Here is a 22,452-nt window from a genome sequence, read left to right as displayed (position 1 = left end):
ATAAATGTTCTAATACTTATATTTGGTAGCCATTATTAAAGTCTTTGAATCATAGTTAAGTCTCCATGGTAGCAGTGGTTTGGTGATTATGTTTTAATGGATGCAGTATACGATAAAGTTAATTCACAGTTAAAGTTTGGTACCGATTTAAATTAAATCATTTGAGAGGCCAGGCACAATGGCTCACACCTATAATCCTAGCACTTTGGGAGGCTGAGGTGGGAAGATAGCTTGAACCCAGGAGTTCAAGACTAGCCTGAGCAAAATAGGGAGACCCTATCTCTACAAAAGAAAAAATAGCTAGACATCGTGGCACATGCCTGTAGTCCCAGCTATTTGGGAGGCTGAGTTGGGAGGACTGCTTGAGCCCCGGAGGCTGAGACTGCAGTGAGCCATAATCAAACCACTGCACTCTAGCCTGGGTGACAGAGCAAGACTGTCTCAAAAAAAAAAAGAAAAATGATTTGAGAATTGTAAACAATTAGCTAAACAAACTTGCTAAATAATCAGTTTGTTGCAGTCTTGGCTAAGAGCCTGATAGTTCAGTGAAACAGCTGCATATCCTCTCCTCTTCTTGGGCTACAGACATTTTTTTTCTCTGTACTCCTTAAACTACTCTCTCTCTTTTTTTTTTTTTTTAACTACTCTCATTTTTCTAATGAGCCAGTTAAGATGACATCTCAGGCCACATATAAGAAACGAGTATGAGAAGAGACATTTTAGAAAAGATAAAAGTGAAAATCACATAGATTGCTCATTTCCAAGTGTTGCTTTTACAGTTAAACATTGTGAAAGTATATGTCAACTGAGCATGTGTAAATCCATTCCTACTACCTTAAGTGTAAAGTATTATTTTGAAAAAAATTCTTATATCGTTTATGTAGATGAACAATGTAATACTATTTTATAAGTAAAATAGAGTTCACCTGTTAAGACTTTATTTACCCTAAATGTACATGTGAGAGGTATGTAAGTGTGGTATACTTGGGCTGAGATTCACAGGCTGAGATTTCTGAAAAATTGGATTATGGTACTGCTGACTAGAAGGAACCAGTAGATCTGCACTGTCCAACACAGTAGCCACTAGCCACATGAGGCTCTTAAGCTACTGAAATGTACCTATCTGAATTGAGGTCAAAGTGTAAAATACATGCTGTATTTCAAATATTTAGTACAAAAAATAAAGAATGTAAAGTATTTCATTGATAATTTGTATTTTGATTATATGCTGCAATGATAATATTTTGGATTTACTAGGTTAAATAAAATACATTATTAAAATTAATTTCATGTTTCTTTTTACTTTAAAAAAATACAGTTTCTGGAAATGTGGCTTGCATTTGTAGCTTGCTTTATATTTCTGTTGGACAGCACTGATCTAAATAGTGTGATCTTTCAACACAGGCAAAGTGTTATAATGAAATATTAGTTTATCAAGACCCATTTAAAATGATGTAGAAACTCTAGCTCTTTTTAAAATTTTTTGGCTAATACAGTGTTTTTGGTTTTGTTTTTTGGTTTTGAGACAGTCTTGCTCTGTTGCCCAGGCTTGAAGTGCAGTGGTGTCGTGATCACGGCTCAGTGCAGCCTCATCTCCCTGGGCTCAAGTGATCCTCCTGCCTCAGCCTCCCAAGTAGCTAGGACTACAGGTACATGCCACCACATCTGGCTAATCTGTTTTATTTTTTGTAGATACGAGGTCTCACTATGTTGCTCAGCTGGTCTTGAACTCCTAGATTCAAGTGATCCTTTTGCCTTGGCTTCCTAAAGTACTGGGATTACAAGTTTGAGCTATTACCCTGGGCCTAACTCAGTGTTAAAATCAGTGTAAAGAACACTTTATTTTAAATTAGCCAGGTGTGGTGGCACATGCCTGTAGTCCCAGCTACTTGGGAGGCTGAAATAGGAGAATCACTTGAACCCAGGAGGCGGAGGTTACAGTGAGCCCAGACTCTGCCATTGCACTCCAGCCTGGGCAACAGAGTGAGGTTCTGTCGCAAAAAACAAAACAAAAAAAAGAACCCTTTATTTTAAATTATTTTAAAATGCCAGAAAAGTATATTAGCTCACTGTACATTCACTAGTCATTAGCAAGCTTTCAAGGACTTATTGTAAAAGAGGGTAACAAAGAAGGGCTAGTTGTTGCTTGAATGTTTTGTTCATCCCATTTAGAATAAGTTAGTTCTATACTCCCCAAAAAAGGAAATGATATATATATTTTTTGGATACAGGGTCTTACTCTGTCACTCAGGTTTGAACACAGTGGCATGATCATGGCTCACCTGCAGCCTTGACCTCCTGGACCCAAGCCATCCCCCTGCCTGAGCCTCCTGAGTAGCTGGGACTACAGGCACATGCCACCATGCCTGGCTAATTTGTAAATTTTTTGTAGGGATGGAATTCTCACTTTGTTGCCCAGGCTAGTCTCAAACTCCTGGGCTCAAGTGATCATCTCACCTCGTGCTTCTAAGTGCTGGGATTACAGGTGTGAGCTACTGCACCTGGCTGATTTATTTTTTTAAGTATAAAATATGTCTGATCCCTGGGTGTCTCTAAATCTAGTAATTTCTATACATTTAAAGCAATTTTATTTTCTTATTTTTTGAAAGGCGTGTACTTTTTAATTTTTTAAACTTAATTTAAAATCTTGTTTTAAAGACCACTAGACAAGTATATATTATAGTGCTTCATTCAGGGAAAGTATTATAAAACCAAGCCATGACACAGTATCAACATTTGAAAACTTGGGGAATTACTAATATTACTGTAGGGATAAAATGGAAATTTTGATGATACAGACAATAGTCCACAGAGAATTATGACTAAAATTGTTCTTCCTACCAACCATTTTAAGTTAGTTTGCCATCTTATGTTGGTGCTCTTGGGGGCTTACAAATTATTATTACTTGAGACGATCTCCCTCTGTCACCCAGGTGGACTGCGATCATGGCTTACTGCAACCTTGATCTCCTGGGCTCAAGTGATCCTCCTGCCTCAGCCTCTAGAGTAGCCGGAACCACAGGCGTAAGCCACAGCGCCTGGCCAGGAAGCTTACAGATTATTAATGAAACTTTGTTAAGAACCTTTACCTTACTGACAACCAGAAAAGTAATTTCACTGGTTTGGAAATAAATGGACACTTAAGAAATGAAGCAACCTCTTCAAGTAATTTTTTTTCAAAGACCAAACTATTGAATTAGTGCTTTTTGAAGAGCATGAAAGAGCAGTCATCAAGTGTGACATTAAAAACTTTCAGCTGGGTGCAGTTGCTCACACCTGTAATCCCAACACTGGGAGGTTGAGACGGGAGGATTGCTTGAGCTCAGGAGTTTGAGACCAGCCTGGGAGACATAGTGAGAACCTGTCTCTACAAAAAATATATATATATAGATATATCTATATCTGTATCTATATATCTATATCTACATATCTATATCTATATCTATATATATTTTAGCAAGATGTAGTGGTGGTGTGAGCCTGTAATACCAGTTACTTGGGAGGCTGAGCCCAGGAGAGATCATGGCTGCAGCGATCTGTGACAATGCCACTGCACTCCAGCCTCGGTGACAGTAAAACCCTGTCTCCATAAAAAAAACTTCGAACAATCTGACCGTAACTTATTTTCTGCCAGCTTCCCAGGGCAAGCCTTCCTAATTTGCATGCATTAATCTCACCAGTATTTTTGCTGTATCAAATACATTTTATGCTCTTTTGCTTCTTTGTGTTCCTGATCCAAATTGCAAATTCTCCCTTTCTCTTTCAAAATCTATCAGTCTTTCATGACTTTGCTCACATTTTTCTGTTCTGAAGTCTTTCCTATCCCCACCACTCCAGCCCAAGTTGAGGATAATAATTAACTTTTTTTCTCTTCTTTTCTTTTTGAGACAGAGTCTCAAAGATATTCTTTGTCAAGAATATCTTAGCTCATTATTAGACTGTAGCTATAGAAAAGCTCTTTGAAATCTTATCACTTGAGTATCAGATGTATGTGAGAAAGCATATGGAAGTATTTTATAAACTGTAAAGTATTATATAAATGTTATTATGGGAAGGCATAGAACAGGTTTTTTTTTTTTTTTTTTTTTTTTTAAACACTGAGAAGATAGTAAAATTCAGAGATAAAGGTCTGAAAAGGGAACTTGGCAAGAGGGAAGATCTTGGGGGATGCTAGACTCCTTTGGGGGTGAATCTGGTAGTTACTTTAATGCTTTATGCCAAGTGAAACTTCCTGAGTCAAAGGAGACTATTTGTCAATAGACATCCAAGTGGTAGCAAAATAGTTTATATAGCTTAAAATACTGAAAATAATGTATATGTAGATGTCATATAAATTGTAGTACTGTCACATGTATTATCTGACTCTCACAATAATCTTTGTGAGTTAGGTATTCAGAGAATTTAAATGATATGTCTAAGTTACTCGCCTGTTAAGTGGGAGAACTGAGATTAGAAACCAAGTATTCAGATTTTTAAGTCTTTATTCTTTTGTGCTAGCCCTCTAAGAGGAATTGATAAATAATGGTTTCCCCTAGATAATTTTCAAGTAATTTGGTACGACTGAGATATGTGAGGCATCGACAGATATTAAGGCTGCACAGATCTTCTGATTCCAAAATCAAAGATATATACTTTAAGAATATAAATATTGGAATTGAAATACAGTGAATGCTACCTATGGGAAGTTTAAATGATTTTATATTTTAACAAAATCAACATGAATGAGTAGCAAATATTAACTGGAATATTTAGAAATACCAATTGGACAGTTGTGTGTGTATGTGTGAGTGTGTGTGCATGTATGCTTATAAATAAGAACATTTTGTTATACATATAGTAATTTTCCTGGAAAAAAATTTTTCAAGTTCATATGAGATCATCATCATGGTAAGAGTAGCTAACACTTTGGTAGTCCTCACTACGTGCCAATCACATTTAAGTATCACACATTGATCGCATTTAATCCTCACAACAGTCCTAAATTGGTATTAATGTTACCAGCTTAACAGTTAACAGAGTTAACTCTGTTTGACAGATGAGGAAGCTGAGGTCAGAGAGATTTAAGTCCAAGGTCTTACAGCTATAAGTAGTGTTACCAGGATTCTAACCCAGGCACTCCAGCTCCAAAATCTGTGCTTTTAATCACTATATTATGAATATTTCCTGGGTGTCACCTCGGCAAATATAATCACTTTTACATACTCTGAGGTTATATATTCAAATATCTAAAGCACTGTTAACAGAGTTTAAAAGAGCCTCAGTTTATTTGCTTATTCTTGGACAGGTAGTATTGGGGAATGGAGGTCATAATTTTCTAATATGAATCACTAAGAAATTTCAGGGCCAGGTGTGGTGGCTTATGCCTGTAATCCCAGTACTTTGGGAGGCCGAGGCGGGTGAATCACGAGGTCAAGAGTTCAAGATCAGTCTGGCCAAGATGGCAAAACCTCGTCTCTACTAAAAATACAAAAAAATTAGCTGGGCGTGGTGGCATGCACCTGTAATCCCAGCTATTCGGGAGGCTGAAGCAGAAATTTCTTAAAACCTCGGAGGCAGAGGTTCCAGTGAGCCGAGATTGTGCCACTGCACTCCATTCTGGTCCAGCCTGGGTGACAGAGTGAGACCCTGTCTCAAAAAAAAAGAAAGAAATTTCAGGGTCCAAGCACCCTGGTTTATGCCTGTAATCCCAGGATCAAAATTTCAAGGACCAAGCACCCTGGTTTATGCCTGTAATCCCAGGATCTTGGGAGGTCAAGGCAGGAGGATTGTTTGAGCTCAGGAGTTGGAGACTAGCCTGGGCAACATGGTGAGACCTGGTCTCTATAAAAAATTAAAATAAGGCAGATGTTGCATTGGCCTGTAGTCCCAGCTACTCGAGAGGCTGAGGCAGCAGGATCACTTGAGCCTAGGAGTTCAAGGGTGCAGTGAGCTATGATTGTGCCACTTCACTGCAGCCTGGGTGACAGAGCAAGCCCCATCTCAAAAAAGAAAAAAAAAAAAAAGAAATTTTAGGACTAAATGTGACCCATTTAAGAATTAAATATTGCCAGTAAAAGTTTTTCACAGGTGCGTTGGTAAAATATGAGAAGTCATTTGTCCTCCAGCATTTAAGTGATGATCTGAATTTTGATGTAATTTCTTCTGAGACTCATGGCATTTTATCTTCTTCTGTACTATTTTATTATAAACTGAGAAATGATTTGTGAGTTGGAAAAAGAAAACTTGTTTTTTATTATATATGAATAAAGTCAAAGTAGAAGATGAAGATGACATCAACTGAATAACAAATTATACTTTTAGTTTTTTGTGGTTGAAATGCTATCTTAATTTCCATTTTTTAAAAAAATTAGTTTTTGGTAGAGATAAGGTCTCATTATGTTGCCCAGGCTGGTCTTGAACTCCTGAGCTCAAGTGATCCTCCTGCCTTGGCCTCCCAAAGTGCTGGGATTACAGGCATGAGTCACCTCACCTGACTGTACTTTTCTTGTAATAAAGGGAAGATAATTGTGTTTTCATGGAATAAGCTTACCAATGTTTGAGTAGTAAAGTAAAAATTTAAAAATGCAAGTGCTAATTTTTATATCTTTGTTAAAAATGCAGCATTCTTTAGTTTTAAGAGAAAAAATGTATGTCAGTTACTAACTCAAGCTAGTTTTTGTTCTCTTCAAACTTTCCGTCACACATACATGTAACCTATAACATCAAATAAGCAGCATTTATGTGATTTCTAAATATTTCAGATAGACTATTTCTATGTATTTTTTTGGTTTTATTTTAACCTTTAAAATAAATAAGCTTTTATTTATTTTACTTTTATTAAATAAGCTTTGATCTCAGCTCTTCTCTGTTCCATTTCCCCTACAGGCTACCGCTACTCTCCCTTTTACATACTCTTCCTGTTTTTGTCATAATTATTTGCAGGAATGACAATCCCACCCCACCCCACCCCCAAAATTGCCGCATTCATATCATACAAACTTGGATGACCAAGATTTAATGTAAAGTGATCGTATTGTAAAATGGATTTTCAACTCCTAAGTAGTAGAGAAGACATCTCAGTCTGAAAAAGTGAATATAAGGGTAAAATATCTCCAAAGTACTATGTACTTTTAAAGATGATCATCTTGATGCTTTACCCTATTTCATCTATTTGCAATGGGTATATTTGTAAATATAATTATTGTCTTTAAATTATTTTTTAAGGATAAATTTCCAGGTGTGGTATTTATAGAGCTATTAAAATAATATTTAGTGGCTTTTACTATTGCCAAATGTTTGAATAATTTACAAAGCTTTGCAAAGCTATAAGTGTGCAAGTATCTGCTCATTTTACCAAAAGCTAGCCAGATTGTTGTATTAATAGTAGTAAACCACAATTATACTTGCTTTCTTATTAACTTGAAATGTCAAAGTTGAGGTGAATTCTTGCTTTTCAACTTTACTATTATGATTCTTATGTGTGTGTGATATTTAAAGAAATGTGAAAATCCCTTTTCACCCTTTTCAGTGTCTAGGGAGCCAGATTTCTTTCCGTCTGTTAATATGTAATACAATTTCTCACAAATGTGAAAGACCCGGTCTTCAGGTTCTCTAAAATAATTTACTGTGTCAAGTTTTGATAATATTCCTAGCTCTCTGAAAATGATTGAATCAAATAAGTATCTTTTTTTTTCTGCAAACACTACCCACCAGAACAATTTCCGGTTGTTAAACAGTAAAGTCACCATTCCTTTGGTAGTGAATATTTAAAGGATCTCCCTTGGAAATGAATTTTATAATAGGTGATTTTTTATTATGTTTTTTACTCTATGTGATACTGATCCTTGCACTGGATTTCAGTTTGGCAATATGCTTTTTAAAACTGGGAGTCTTAAGGTGACTTTGGATATTAGCATTTTTCACTAAGTTTTTTGGATTTGAAAGTACCTTTTGACATTGAGTATTTCTTGGTGAGGCTAAAAAAATTGATAAATAGCTGACAAACCTCTGTAACCTACAGGTAGGCTAGATCAATGTTATACATTTCTAATGTCATGGTGTTTTTAAAGTAGAGAATTTTGAAGAGTAGAAAATCATAGCTGTCAAAATGCACAAAGATGAACATTCAGAAAGAATTGCTGAATCATCATTGCTTGGCATATAGAGTAGGCGTTCTCATTTCTTTAAAGGTTAACACATGATTATTACCCTTTATTATATTCTAAACATATATGTACATTTTCTTTTCCTCATAAAGGTTTTTTAACATTTTATTTGGACCGTGTGCAATTCTTTTGACATTTTCTTATTTATCTCTCTAATAGAAATGGGAACATTTTTGAAAAGATGTGAAAACCATACAGGAGATAAAAGATGAGTTATATACATAGAAAATGTCTCATAAATACCCAAAATATGTTATACTTTCAAAAGCAGGCATGAAAAGGGTATATAAATGCTATGATCTAACTTTCTTAACAAAAAATTATAAAACTACAGCAAATAACCATGAATATTTATAGAAAACAGGATTAGAAGTAAATACAGTAACATTTAACAGGGATTACCTAAAATGGTATTATAGGGAGATTTTTAAAAACTTTTTTCTGTGTTTTCCAAAATCTCCAACAATGAATATATATTTATAATTAGGGAAATGTGTTTTTGAAAGAAAAAACATTTCTCATATTACTGCCCCTTAAGTGGCATATCCAAATTTTACATTGATCTAGTTGCAGTTAAGTCTTGTAAGGAACATGAGTATGTACTGTCTGTAACCTGATACTTTGTTCTAGCTTTCCTGCAGCACCGCAATTCTTTAAATAGGGACCCTGTGGGGCGGCTGCGGGGGACGGGGGTTGAGGGGTGGCAGGGATCTCATTCAGTTTTAGTTTAGTTGAAGTAACTAAGTTCAGATACTAAAATTTCAAAAATAAGTATTTGTTCGCCAGAACTATGAACTCATGTATACTAGAAATAACTAGTTAGTTAGCTAAAATCATGTTTAAGTCCTTCACTTATTTTTAAATAATGCATTTGAATTTTATTATAGATATTCTATTAACAACGTGAAACCAGTACATAAACTTTCCAGCGTTTCTGATTGATAGACCCCAAGAATTTAGAAAACGATGTAAATTACTTGAAAATCCTAATTTAAACAACGTACATTTCAATATTATGTACTTAACAAATAGCTTAAAAAATCAAAAAATACCTGAAGTACGGCTGTTGTTCCTTTTATCTGTATATTAACTTTAACTTCTTTTAACATAGGGTGTTTAATGACTGTAATGATTTTTCACCTAGTATGGAGTACATAAATATATAGTTGTGACATTCTGTGTTGAAATATTGGCATGTTAACCCATTTGTCCTGTTTAATTAGGAAATAAAGATGGTAGAGCCAGTCGGAAAATGAATAGTTAATCGTGGAGGAGGAGAAAACATAGCTCAGTACTTTGACTAGAGGCAGCTGGGAAAGTGACGTCCTGTAGCATTTGCTGTTCTAGAAAGTACAGAGACACGTAGTGAAAATGGGAGGATCTAGAAGGAGGCTGTCTCCTGTGTAGTGTATATTTATCTGTAAGTGAGCCGTTGGGGAAGGATTGAATACAGAGACGCTGTCTGCTTGCTGCCTTAAGACAGCTAGCTGAATTGCTGATTAACTTTTAAAATACCCAGCTTGGTTTATTTTTCTTAGAATCTGTTGCTAAGACTGGGGACGCTGTTTTCTTTTACAAAGGGAAATCTAAGTTAATTTCAAGGCATTCGAAATGGGGAAAGACTATTATTGCATTTTGGGAATTGAGAAAGGAGCTTCAGATGAAGATATTAAAAAGGCTTACCGAAAACAAGCCCTCAAATTTCATCCAGACAAGAACAAATCTCCTCAGGCAGAGGAAAAATTTAAAGAGGTCGCAGAAGCTTATGAAGTATTGAGTGATCCTAAAAAGAGAGAAATATATGATCAGTTTGGGGAGGAAGGTAAGTATTCTCTATATATCTTTCTGTCTCTTCAGCTCTGTCTTTTTTTTTTCTCTCTCTCTCCCAGCCTTTTTCCCCTCTCTCTCAAGCTTGTGGTTATCCTTAAATTGGATTCTTAGTCATATCAAAAGTAGAAGGACAAATAATGTATAATAACAAGGTTTCATCTCTGATCATATGAATGAGTATTGCAGAGCTATGAATGAAATGTCCTTGTTTGCCTTTTTTATTTTAGCATTTTGTATTATACATATTTTATCATTAGACTTACAATGTTAACAATGTATGTTTTAAAATAAACCTTGAATTCCCATACCTATTAGTAAATTGTGTCAAAAGTCTTATGCAACCTGTTTTGTTTTCTAATGAATTTTCTGCCAGAACCAATAAAGAGTCTTTAGTCATTTAAAACCTTAAGATAGGCATTTCAGGTTCTGAGTAGTGTTTATACCTTATTCACAAAAACAAAAAGTAGTTTTTTTGCCTTTCTTATAGCAAGGCTAGTTTAGACTGAACAAGACAGAGTTGTGACTCTCAGAAGCAGAAGGCAGAGGCATTTAGCTTCTAGTTGTTTTTGGCATTCTGCCTGGAGAGGAAAGAATTTTCCTGATGTCATAAAATACCAGAACAAGTTTTTAGCTTAATTGTAAACAATAATTTTGTGCCAAGAAAATGAAATCTCAGAAATACAATTTTTGACCTAAAATGGCCACCTAGGTAGAATAATTACTGATTTACTTTTAGGTAACATTATTTCTTTAGAAATTTTACTATCTAGGTATAGAGAAAAACATGACAACTTCCCTTTCCTCTCCCTGCCATACTTTTGTTTTTTGCATTGTGAGATCAAAAACTAGTGAGCACAGTAAAGGAGGATAATTTCAGATTATCCTTTTCTCATTTTGCATTTTAAATCAGGTTTGTCCATCACTTCCATATAAACGGGGCTATGAAGTAAGACTATTTTAAATTGCTAATTGATAACACAAAAACCTTTAACTTGTACTGGTTTGGGGATTTTCAACTTTTAACATCAAGACTAAGTTATTTTATTATTCGTTTTTCTCCCAAAATACTGGCTTTCAAATCACTGTAGCTATGAAAACTTTTTTGTTATCCCTTTGATTCCTTTGTTACATTTAACATCAAGTTTTCCTAATTAGAAATATATCCTTAAAATATAGTCAAGCAGTGACTGCTTATTTTGAATGAAACAAATTAAATGTAGACAAGCAGGGTGATTGTATATAGAGGGTTTTTTCCTTCTTGTTTTGTTTAGCTTTTTTGGTCTATGAGTTGCCCAAAATTGAAGTTTATGTTGCTGGTTTTGGTGTGGTGAGGACCCACAGTGTCAGGTTCTTACAAAGTAAATATTGAAAAAGGCAAATACTGGGCAGTTCAATCTTGCATGATACCTATGGCCATATTACCCAAAATGTCATGACTTGGTTTATCTCAAAAGCTAAGCAGGAGTCTGAGATACTACCAATAATGTACTACTATTTCTAAAGGAGTTATTTTGTAATTTTGTAAAGAAATTCACAAACATGGAATGACACTGAATTCCTGTGAAAAAGCAGATATCCACTGCTTTGTATTTAAAATATTTTGCAACAATTCACTGATAGCTCAAGTTTGTGGCTAAGCCATTGGATTCAGGGTTTAGTAAGGATATTTGTCTTCAGAATTTTCAAGTCACCAAATGATACATTTTTCTTGATTTAACATTACCTCTTAATAGTGCTTTTCTAGAGTGATTTTTCTTATTTAATTTTTATTGGTCATTACACAGTGAGTGAATTTTTTAAAAACTAAATCACCCTGAATCTGTATACCCTGGATTTTTTTTTTTTTTTTACTTACATAATTGATATAAGTGATAGGAGGAAAGAGTGAGGAGAGAATACCTTTCTTAAAACATAGAAATATATTATGCAGAAATACCATTCTCTAGTTATAGGTTACTTGAAAATACAATTGAATGGGCCAGGCGCTGTGGCTCACGCCTGTAAACCCAACACTTTGGGAGGCCGAGACAGGCGATCACCTGAGGTCAGAAGTTCGAGACCAGCCTGGCCAACGTGGTGAAACCCTGTCTTTACTAAATACAAAAATTAGCTAGGTGTGGTGGCAGACACCTGTAATCCCAGCTACTTGGGAGGGTGAGGCAGGAGAATCACTTGAACCCAAGAGGCGGAGGTTGCAGTGAGTCGAGATCGAGCCACTGCACTTCAAGCCTGGGCGACAGAGCGAGACCTCATCTCAAAAAAAAAAAGGAAAAAAAGAAAATACAATTGAATGAAAGTTATTTGAATTATTTTTTAAAATTATTCTTCCTTCACAGGAAAAGTATTATATTAAGTTGCCGTTTATTCAGAATATCTCATTTATTCTATTAAAAAATCCCATTTAGATACACTGAGAAAGTAGGGGAAAACATTTTTTCTCTTTGCCTTTTATTTATCTCCAGACGTGGTTCCATAGGTTTCTCCAGTAGTAACAAAACACTGAACTTTAGGACTATGGAAACACTATTAATTTACCTGGTATCCTTCTTCCCGCTCCCCCCAAGTTATTACAGTCTTGGGACTTAGAGCTGGGATGGTGGGAATAAGGAACCATAAACTGAAAAGTATATAAGTTGCATATGCTAAATTTATGTATTTAGGAGTGAAAGAACCAGTAATCCAGAGCACAGTATATTTGTGTTCTGAATATTCACAATTTAAAATGCTTTGTTTTAAAAACAGTTGGCTAGCTGGGTGAGGTGGCATATGCCTGTAGTCTCAGCTAACAGGGAGGCTGAGGCTGAAGGATTGCTTGAGCCCAAGAGTTTGAGTCCAGCCTTTGCAACATAGCAAGACCCTACCTCTAGAAAAAACAAAGGAAAGAAAAAAAATACAGATAACTCAAATTTACTTTTAGGAATCTATAAAAGGGAAACAAAAACATGTCCACACAAAGACATGTACCTGAATGCTTATAGCAGCATTATTTATAATAGCCCCAAACTGGAAACAATCTGAAAGCACCATAAATTGGTGAATTAAACAAAATGTGCTATATACATTCAATGAGGAACTATTTAGCAATAAAAGGACCAATTTGTGAAACATGCTACACCATGGATGAACCTCAGAAATTATGCTAAATGAAAGAAGCCAGATGTAAAAGACTATATATTGTATGATTTTATTTATGTGAAATGTCTGGAAAAGGCCAGTATATAGAAAAAGAAAGCAGATCCTTCTTGCCTAGGACTTGAGGTGGGAGTGGGGATTAGCTACAAATAAGAACTAGAGAATTCTTTGGAATGATGGAAATGTTCTATAACTGGATTGTGATGATGGTTATACAACTCTATCAATTTACTGTAATCAATTGAATTGTATTTGTACAATAGGTTAATTTTATGTATGTAATACATCTTTTTAAAAATAAAATTTCTCTATAGTTGAATCATTTGAAAACAAAAACCACAAAACTACAGAAATTTAAAATTGGATTCTGAACCACTCTCTAAAGCTTTAGGTTTAGTCTTGAATAGTTTAGTGGATGTCAACAAAAATTTGTGTTAAGAGATTTAAAAGAAAAGATTTTCAATAACACATCCTCATTTATTCTAGTTCTCTAATTTTTCTTTTTTTATGCTTTCCTTATTTTGTTATTGCTTATGATTTATTCAGTAACTTCAGATATTAAAAGGTAGTGTTTAAATGATAAAACTTGTATTTATTAATCTTTATACTAGTTCTCTTCTGTTCTTTAACTTATATACTTAGCTAGCTGGATTTTTTTTAATTCACTGTGTGTTCTAAAAACATGTAAGTAAATTTGATTTTTGTGAATTAAAACTGTTTAAAAAATCTCAGAATCTCATTATTTGATAACTGAAGTCTTGCTATAAATCTGGATTTTTACATATTAGATCTCCTTGGATAGAGTAAGAGTTATTAAAGTATTATCATGTTTTTTTCTTTGCAATCTGAATTTTTCTCCAGTGTTTCTTCTTTTGGAAACTTTTAGTCAACCTTAACTAATTAGTGAGAATCATTGTTGTAGATAGTATTCCAAACACATATTTGGTTTGGGACTGCAAACTGGATAACTGGTTAGTTGTAAAATAATAGCAGTCCTGCTAAATCGTAGGCAAATGTTGCTTCTCTAGTGCATTTTTTGATCACACAAAGTGATGATGGTGTCTAGAAAACATTTTGAATAGCAGAGGGAATCCAATTGGATATTAAACATTTGTATTAGCATTCAAAATGTACATGATTAAGAACTGACCATATAGTTAATGTGACATTACTTATAATTTTATGTGCTAGACAATGCAAGTGATACTTGCATAATAATGTATATTATAGTGGCATGAATTTTGGTAGGATTTTTTTCTTTTTTTTGTTGTTTTTGAGACAGAATCAGTCTCCTGAGTAGCTGGGATTTTACAGGCGTGCGCCACCACGCCTGGCTAATTTTTGTATTTTTAGTAGAGACGAGGTTTCACCATGTTGGTCAGGCTGATCTTGAACTCCTGACCTCATGCTCCACCCACCTTGGCCTCCCAAAGTTCTGGGATTACAGGCATGAGCCACCGTGCCCAGCCTAGGATTTTTTTCATTCATTAGAGTAGCTTCGTTCTTTGTCTGAGCTGCATAGTTGACTGTTTAATAGTGTCTAGGAAAACCTCAAAGCTGCATTGGAGTCTTTTTATCAGCTTTGATAAGTTACTTCAGACTTTGTATGAATCTTCTCAGGGACTTTGTAATTCTGACCGAATTACCCTTTTTGGCAAAGGAGGAAGAGGTTTTCCAGAAAGCCAAACCCATGATGTAATAAATTAAAACGTTATTCTTTCTTTTCATGAATTCATTATGGGTGCAAGTATTTAAATTTTGTCTTATAAGAGGCTAGATTGGGCAGGCTGATTTACCCAGTTTACTTTTAACTCAGTTAAATAATTATACTCCCTTAAGTCTATGGGATGAAGGATAAAATGATTTAAATAGTTTAAGCATTGGTTGAGTCACTTTGGTCATGACCTTGAGCTACATATTATTCTATCATTAAAAAAAAAAATCTGCCATTACCTTTTTAACATTTGGAGTTATACTACTAAAATTTATAAAAGGGAAATTTGGATGAGCTGCTTATGAAAAGATCTTGTCCTGCTTATACTTGTCATTCAGTTTCTACAAGGAATTTCCCTAACTATTTGGATGTATTGTTCAATACATATTTTGGCAATTTTCAGATTATTAGGTCTCTCTTGGTCTCTCCAGATTTCTATTCATGGAGGAAGGTAAAAATTTAGATATCACTTGAGACCCTGTTAGATGAAATAGAGTAGATATATACCTTTTAATGGAAGAAGCCAAATGTAGAATAAGACATAAGCAAAACTAAGTTTCTTTAAAGTATGCTGTGTGTTAGTGGCATTTTAAATTGTTAAATCTCTCATATATGTAAATGTGTGATTATATTTTACATTGTTTTTGCTTCTGCCTTTTTCTCTGTACCAATACTCAAGACACCTTTTTTAGTTTTGATTTAGAAGGACTTTAGGAATTAGTTCATTCCCTTCATTCACTAGGCATGAATACCTACCATTTTCAGCCCTGTATGCATGAGCAATGCAAAATAAATATATTTCCTGCCTTCAAATCACCACTGTTTGGAGATATTAGAATCTCCTAGCTTCATCTGTTGGATTTTTCATAGTTTTATGATTTTTAGATTCTTTTCTTGCTTGTTTCTTGATCAGTATTGACCCCTTAAAAGATCACTATACTGTTGTTTTTTGGATTTTAGTAGAACATTTCTTTCACACATAGTGGAAAATGTTGTTTCAAATATAATCTTTTGTGGGTTAAATATTACTTAGTGGAACCCTTAAGCAAAGGGTCAAAAAGTCACTATATTGTTGCCTGAGGTGGACTGTTCACAAGAGACAGAAATAACCCATATAGAGGCCTTACGTGTCAAAGTTTACAGCTCTTGATTTCAGTCTTCTTCTTACAAGCCTTGAAATTAATGCTAAGATGTGGTATGCCTAAACAAATTTGGTATCTAGAGTAGGAATGACAACTGTAGTGTCTAAAAAACCATTCTTCATAGAGTGTCCTCATTATTAGCATTTTTTTCACTCTCTGACACACAGTTCTATTTTAATTCTTTTTTTTTTTTTCTTCTTTTGAGATGGAGTTTTGCTCCTGTTGCCCAGGCTGGAGTGCAGTGGTGCAGTCTTGGCTCACTGTAACCTCTGCCTCCCAGGTTCAAGCGATTCTCCTGCCTCAGCCTCCCAAGTAGCTGGGATTATAGGCATGTGCCACCATGCCCAGCTAATTTTGTATTTATAGTAGAGTTGGGGTTTCACCATGTAGACCAGGCTGGTCTCGAACTCCTGACCTCAAGTGATCCACCCAACTCGGCCTCCCAAAGTGCCAGGATTACAGGTGTGAGCCACTGCACCTGGCCCTATTTTAATTCTTAAACAGTAAAAGATGATCTGAAATAAAACTAGTTAGAATGAATATGGTATTTTGATTACATTATATTTTTACATATTTCTATTTTATTTATATTATATATAAACAGTATGAATATGGTATTTTATATTTTACTATATATTTTATTAATATATTTATATTTTTAAATGTTATATATATTGTTTGATTGTAATAAAAATTAAAGATTTAAGTTCTGCACTTTGTGTTGATTGCTGAAGACCTTCCAACTGACATCTTTTAAAAACTTATATATTTATAAGTAGATACTTATATAATTTATATACTTCAGCATGCCAGATCAGTAGTTTATAAGATAAGGAGTTCCCAGTTTTATTTTCTTTTTCTTTTTCTTTTTTTTTTTTTTTTTTTTTGAGACAGAGTCTCACACTGTTGCCCGGGCTGGTGTGCAGTGGTGTGATCTCAGCTCGCTGCAACTTCTGCCTCCCGGGTTCAAGTGATTCTCCTGCCTCAGCTTCCTGAGTAGCTAGTATTACAGGCGCCCACCACCACACCTGGCTAATTTTTTGTATTTTTAGTAGAGGCAGGGTTTCACTATGTTGGCCAGGCTGGTCTCAAACTCCTGACCTCATGATCTGCCTGCCTCCGCCTCCCAAAGTGTTGGGATTACAGGCATGAGCCTCTGCGCCTGAACTTATTTTATTTTTCTTACTTACCTGTGGAACAAAGAATCAGGAATAAATATTAGAGATGCTGATTTGGCCAGAAGCAGTGGCTCACACTTGTAATTTCAGCACTTTGGGAGGCCAAGGCAGGCAGATCACCTGAGGTTGGGAGTTCGAGACCAGCCTGACCAACATGAAGAAACCTCGTAAAATTAGCCGGGCGTGGTAGCACATGCCTGTAATCCCAGCTACTCGGGAGGCTGAGGCAGGAGAATCGTTTGAACCTGGGAGGCGGAGGTTGCGGTGAGCCAAGATTGCGCCATTGCACTCCAGCCTGGGCAAACAAGAGCGAAACTCTGTCTCAAAACACAAACAAACAAACAAAAATGCTGATTTGGAGGAAGAATTTGAAAACTAACAATTTAACTTAGGATGTAATCATCAAGAGTTTTATAGCTGTTCTGTATTTAGTTAAAGTGGCATTTCTGGCCAATATTAATACATTTTAATGTAAGTTAGCCAAAATTTATTAGCAATACAGTTTTTGAAAATTTAACTTTTAAGAGTTGCAAGCTTTTTTCTAATCATGCTTATCTCTTCAATTAGGGTTGAAAGGAGGAGCAGGAGGTACTGATGGACAAGGAGGTACCTTCCGGTACACCTTTCATGGCGATCCTCATGCTACATTTGCTGCATTTTTTGGAGGGTCCAACCCCTTTGAAATTTTCTTTGGAAGACGAATGGGTGGTGGTAGAGATTCTGAAGAAATGGAAATAGATGGTGATCCTTTTAGTGCCTTTGGTTTCAGCATGAATGGATATCCAAGAGACAGGAATTCTGTGGGGCCATCCCGCCTCAAACAAGATCCTCCAGTTATTCATGAACTTAGAGTATCACTTGAAGAGATATATAGTGGTTGTACCAAACGGATGAAGATTTCTCGAAAAAGGCTAAACGCTGATGGAAGGAGTTACAGATCTGAGGACAAAATTCTTACCATTGAGATTAAAAAAGGGTGGAAAGAAGGCACCAAAATTACTTTTCCAAGAGAAGGAGATGAAACACCAAATAGTATTCCAGCAGACATTGTTTTTATCATTAAAGACAAAGATCATCCAAAATTTAAAAGGGATGGATCAAATATAATTTATACTGCTAAAATTAGTTTACGAGAGGTAAGTTGGTAGGACCTAAAATCCTAAGACCAAATAATTATGTAGTTGATCATAGGGAGTGTATCTAGATAATAGCTAACATTTATTTAATGCCTATTATACATTAAAAATAATTATTATAACAATCCTCTAAGATAGTACTAGTATTATACCTCTTTTATGGATGTGATTATATTTTCTAACCTTAGTTACTTATAAAGTGTCAAGTGTTAACTGGATTATGTACTATGAGGCTGCTTTTACAAATGTGGTTTATGAGATCTGCATTGGTAATCTCAACACATTAGTCTTTGTATATAGGGTTTGTTCTAAAGTTGTTAATATGGAGTAATAATTGCATAACAAAAAAGATTAGAAGAAAATTATAATTCACTATAAATAAATTTGTATACATTTATATTAATATACATTTATAAGTGCATATAAATATATACATTTATAAATTATAATGGTACTACATTAATACAATTATTATTTGAGTTCTTATTTGCCCTATTTCTTTTTTTTTTTGAGACAAGAGTCTTGCTCTGTCACCCACGTTGGTGCGATCTTGGCTCACCGCAACCTCTGCCTCCGGGTTCAAGTGATTCTCTTGCCTCAGCCTCCTAAGTAGCTGGGATTACAGGCGCCCACCACCACACCCAGCTAATTTTTGTATTTTTAGTAGACACGGGGTTTTACCTACCATGTTGGCCAGGCTGGTCTTGAATTCCTGACCTCAGGTGATCCACTCGCCTTGGCCTCCCAAAGTGCTAGGATTACAGGTGTGAGCCACTGCGCCTGGCCTATTTGTACTATTTCTCAAATTGGATTGTAACTTTGCAAATATGGTCATAGCAGTTCCCTGCTTCAAATTCTTAAATTGCTCTATATAACCTCTACCATAAAGTCCAAACTTTTTAGCTTAAAATAAGTCATTTTAAATCTGATGTCTACCCATAAAATGTATATGCACTTCCCCAAGTTTGCTCTATTATTATTATTATTATTATTTTTTTTTTTGAGATGGAGTCTCGCTCTGTAACCCATGCTGGAGTGCAGTGGCACAATCTCAGCTAGTACTGCAGCCTCCACCTCCCAGGTTCAAGTAATTCTCCTGTCTCAGGCTCCTGAGTAGCTGGGATTACAGGCGCCCGCCACCATGCCCAGCTGATTTTCATATTTTTAGTAGAGATAGGTTTTCACCATGTTGGCCAGGCTCATCTTGAACTCTTGACCTCAAGTAATCCGCCCACCTCAGCCTCCCAAAGTGCTAGGACTATAAGCGTGAGCCACCGCACCCGGCCCAGTTTGCTCTATTATTATCTTGTATACTTGAGCTGTACTCTATGGAACACTATTGTTTCTTACCCTGCTCTAATACCTACCTGCTACTGGCCAAGCATCCTCTACTCCCGGAATCTAAGGGGTTAAGTTGGGTGCTCTTTCTCTTACAAAAGACCTCCATGCTTACCTCTGTTCTTACACTATACAGTATTATAATGGCTAGTTTGCTTCTATGTTTCTGTGAGTTCCTTGTGCATTCCTTAAGCTGGGGTTGGTGTTCATGGTCCCTATAAGGCTCACCATCTAGCCAGAATGTGTGGCATATAGTAAATGCTCAGTAAACATTTGTTATCTAAAACAAATATATTTCTTGTCCTAATACTTTCCAGAGAAATAGTTGCTCCTATCCTGTTCTTTCTAGTCCTGAATTTCTCCCTCTTCTCCCATTCCAATCCCTGCATCTTGAATGTATTAATAGCAGCTTCAAAATAACCATGTCATTCCAGGGCAATGTGGAATATATCCTTTACTTCTCTTTTACCTTTTCTTTTCTTCCTTTTTTTTTTTTGGTAACATATCTAATAATGCATGTCCTGAAGGAATTTTCCTTTTTTTCTTTTCTTTTCTTTTCTTTTTTTTTTTTTGAGACAGTGTTGCTCTTGTTGCCCAGGCTGGAGTGCAATGGCACGATCTCGGCTCACTGCAACCTCCGCCTGCCAGGTTCAAGTGATTCTCCTGCCTCAGCCTCCTGAGTAGCTGGGATTACAGGCATGTGCCACCATGCTTGCCTAATTTTGTATTTTTAGTAGAGACGAGGTTTCTCCATGTTGGTGAGGCTGGTCATGAACTCCTGACCTCAGGTGATCTGCCTGCCTTGGCCTCCCAAAACATTGGGATTACAGATGTGAGCCACCGTGCCTGACCTCTGAAGGAATTTTCTAATGAGGGAAAAAAAATTATAACTATTGTTATTCTTTTGGAGGTTAAAGTTTTACCTTAGTGGTATTATCCTTTACCATCTGGTAATATTTGTGCTTAGATTTTTGAGTTTTGAAGTGTTTTCATTTTATTTTATTTGGTCCATTTTAGGCATTGTGTGGCTGCTCAATTAATGTACCAACACTGGATGGAAGAAACATACCTATGTCAGTAAATGATATTGTGAAACCCGGAATGAGGAGAAGAATTATTGGATATGGGCTGCCATTTCCAAAAAATCCTGACCAACGTGGTGACCTTCTAATAGAATTTGAGGTGTCCTTCCCAGATACTATATCGTCTTCATCCAAAGAAGTACTTAGGAAACATCTTCCTGCCTCATAGAATGAAGAACTTTGTTACCCATATTTTGATAAGGCACTGAAAATATAAAAGGACTGGCAGTTTACTGATGTAGATGTGAATTCTGTATAAAGATGTGTAAATTCTTTTGAGGGTTCATTAAATTGCATGAATAGAGACGGGTCAAATAAATAGGCAAAAGGGATTTTTACAGTTAGAGATAAAAGAGAAAACCATTCACTGCATTTTATTTCATTTCTCCTGATTTAGATAGTTTTAGTAATTTGCTTATATGTAAAAGTTGTTTTTGTGGAGTCAGCAGATATATTTCTAATAAAGTGCTAGACTATCCAATTACTTAATTTCTTATACCTTTAGATAATCAGTATGAAAAGTTCCCCTTTATAATGGAAATGAAAATTCTTAACTAAACTATACATGTAATATGTATTTCTAGAAGAGAATAAAAACCCAAGTCAGTTATTAGATTTAAATCACCTTCTGAAATGCTGCTATAGGGCTGCTATCTGTAAAAGAATATCCTGATGAATATATTTCACCATTTTGATTTTTAAAGTATGCTGTAGCATTTCTTAATAACATCGTTGTGATGTTCTTAAGGCAGATCTTTCTTCATAAAAAGGAAAGTAATGGCAATTTCTCTTCTGTGGAAATCCCAATTGCTTGAATTACTGATATTTTAGAAATAGACTTTTTAAAATGCCATATGTAATTTTATGCAAGTTGACTATATATCTTGTACTTAATAAATTATAGGCTCATTTTCTCTGCTAGTTTAAAGTAATTTGTTTAATAATAGATGTGTTTTTAGAGGAAATGCTGTTACTTGGAATTAATTTTCCAGTTATACAGTCTTCTATAACTTACTAATAATATGCTATATGTACTTTATGTAATTTCCCTAAAAAGAATGAACTACCACTACACTATGGTGTTAAACCAAAATATAGGGAAAATAAACAGTAACTGCTGCTTATGGATAATGTTGCAACTACTTGTTATGCATATAAATATTTTACTTTTTCATATGTATAGATTGCATTTCTTAGGTGTTTTAATTTTTTAAATATATTTATGTTTAAAAATTTTAGTTTTGTTTCTGTTTTATAACTATAGTGAGAATGATGTTTTGAAACAGTTTTTGGTTATAAAATAGCTTTCAGGATTATATATATATATATATATATATATATATACTGGGTCCTATCACCTTTTAGTAGAATATGAAATATTCTTTTAGAAATCCAATATAAATAGGTTATAATAGCCATATTCTTTATTACTTTATTGAGATATAATTTACATGCCATAAAGTTTACCCTTAAAATATACAATTCAGTGGTTTTTAGTAATATTCACAAAGTGGTACAATCATCATCACTTTCTAATTCTAGAGTATTTTCATCACCCCAAAAAGAAATCCTAAATCCATTAGCAGTTACTTCCCATTCTTCCCTTCCTCCAGCCCCTGAAAACACTACCATCTACTTTTCATCTGTATGGATTTGTCTGTTCTGGACATTTCACATAAACAGACTCAAACAATATATGGCTTTTTTTTTTTTTTTGGTCTGGCCTCTTTCATTTAGCTTAATGTTTTCAAGGTTC

At 35.1% G+C, this 22,452-nt stretch overlaps 1 protein-coding gene across 12 annotated transcripts in view; it reads left to right on the top strand.

Moving 5' to 3' along the window:
- DNAJB4 (DnaJ heat shock protein family (Hsp40) member B4) overlaps nt 1–21,929 on the top strand; it is a 35,593-nt gene extending 13,664 nt beyond the window's left edge. For 3 of the 12 annotated variants that reach the window (XM_063653930.1, XM_054480090.2, XM_054480079.2), the window contains 4 exons: nt 8,304–8,356; nt 9,368–9,966; nt 17,708–18,276; nt 20,632–21,929. In XM_063653930.1, the coding sequence (XP_063510000.1) occupies nt 9,756–9,966; nt 17,708–18,276; nt 20,632–20,865 (1,014 nt within the window). In that variant the 5' untranslated portion in view covers nt 8,304–8,356; nt 9,368–9,755 and the 3' untranslated portion in view covers nt 20,866–21,929. Of the gene's footprint in view, nt 1–3,420; nt 9,967–17,707; nt 18,277–20,631 lie in introns of those variants that run through there. The other 9 variants (XM_054480046.2, XM_054480070.2, XM_054480054.2 and 6 more) reach the window with 4 other exon arrangements.
- Nucleotides 21,930–22,452: the final 523 nt, after the last annotated feature.

This window comes from Pongo pygmaeus, chromosome 1 (assembly GCF_028885625.2).
Source record: "Pongo pygmaeus isolate AG05252 chromosome 1, NHGRI_mPonPyg2-v2.0_pri, whole genome shotgun sequence".
In the NCBI taxonomy this organism is placed as follows: domain Eukaryota; kingdom Metazoa; phylum Chordata; class Mammalia; order Primates; family Hominidae; genus Pongo; species Pongo pygmaeus.
The sequence above is the reverse complement of the archived record's forward strand: the minus strand, read 5'-3'. Positions and strand labels throughout refer to the sequence as shown.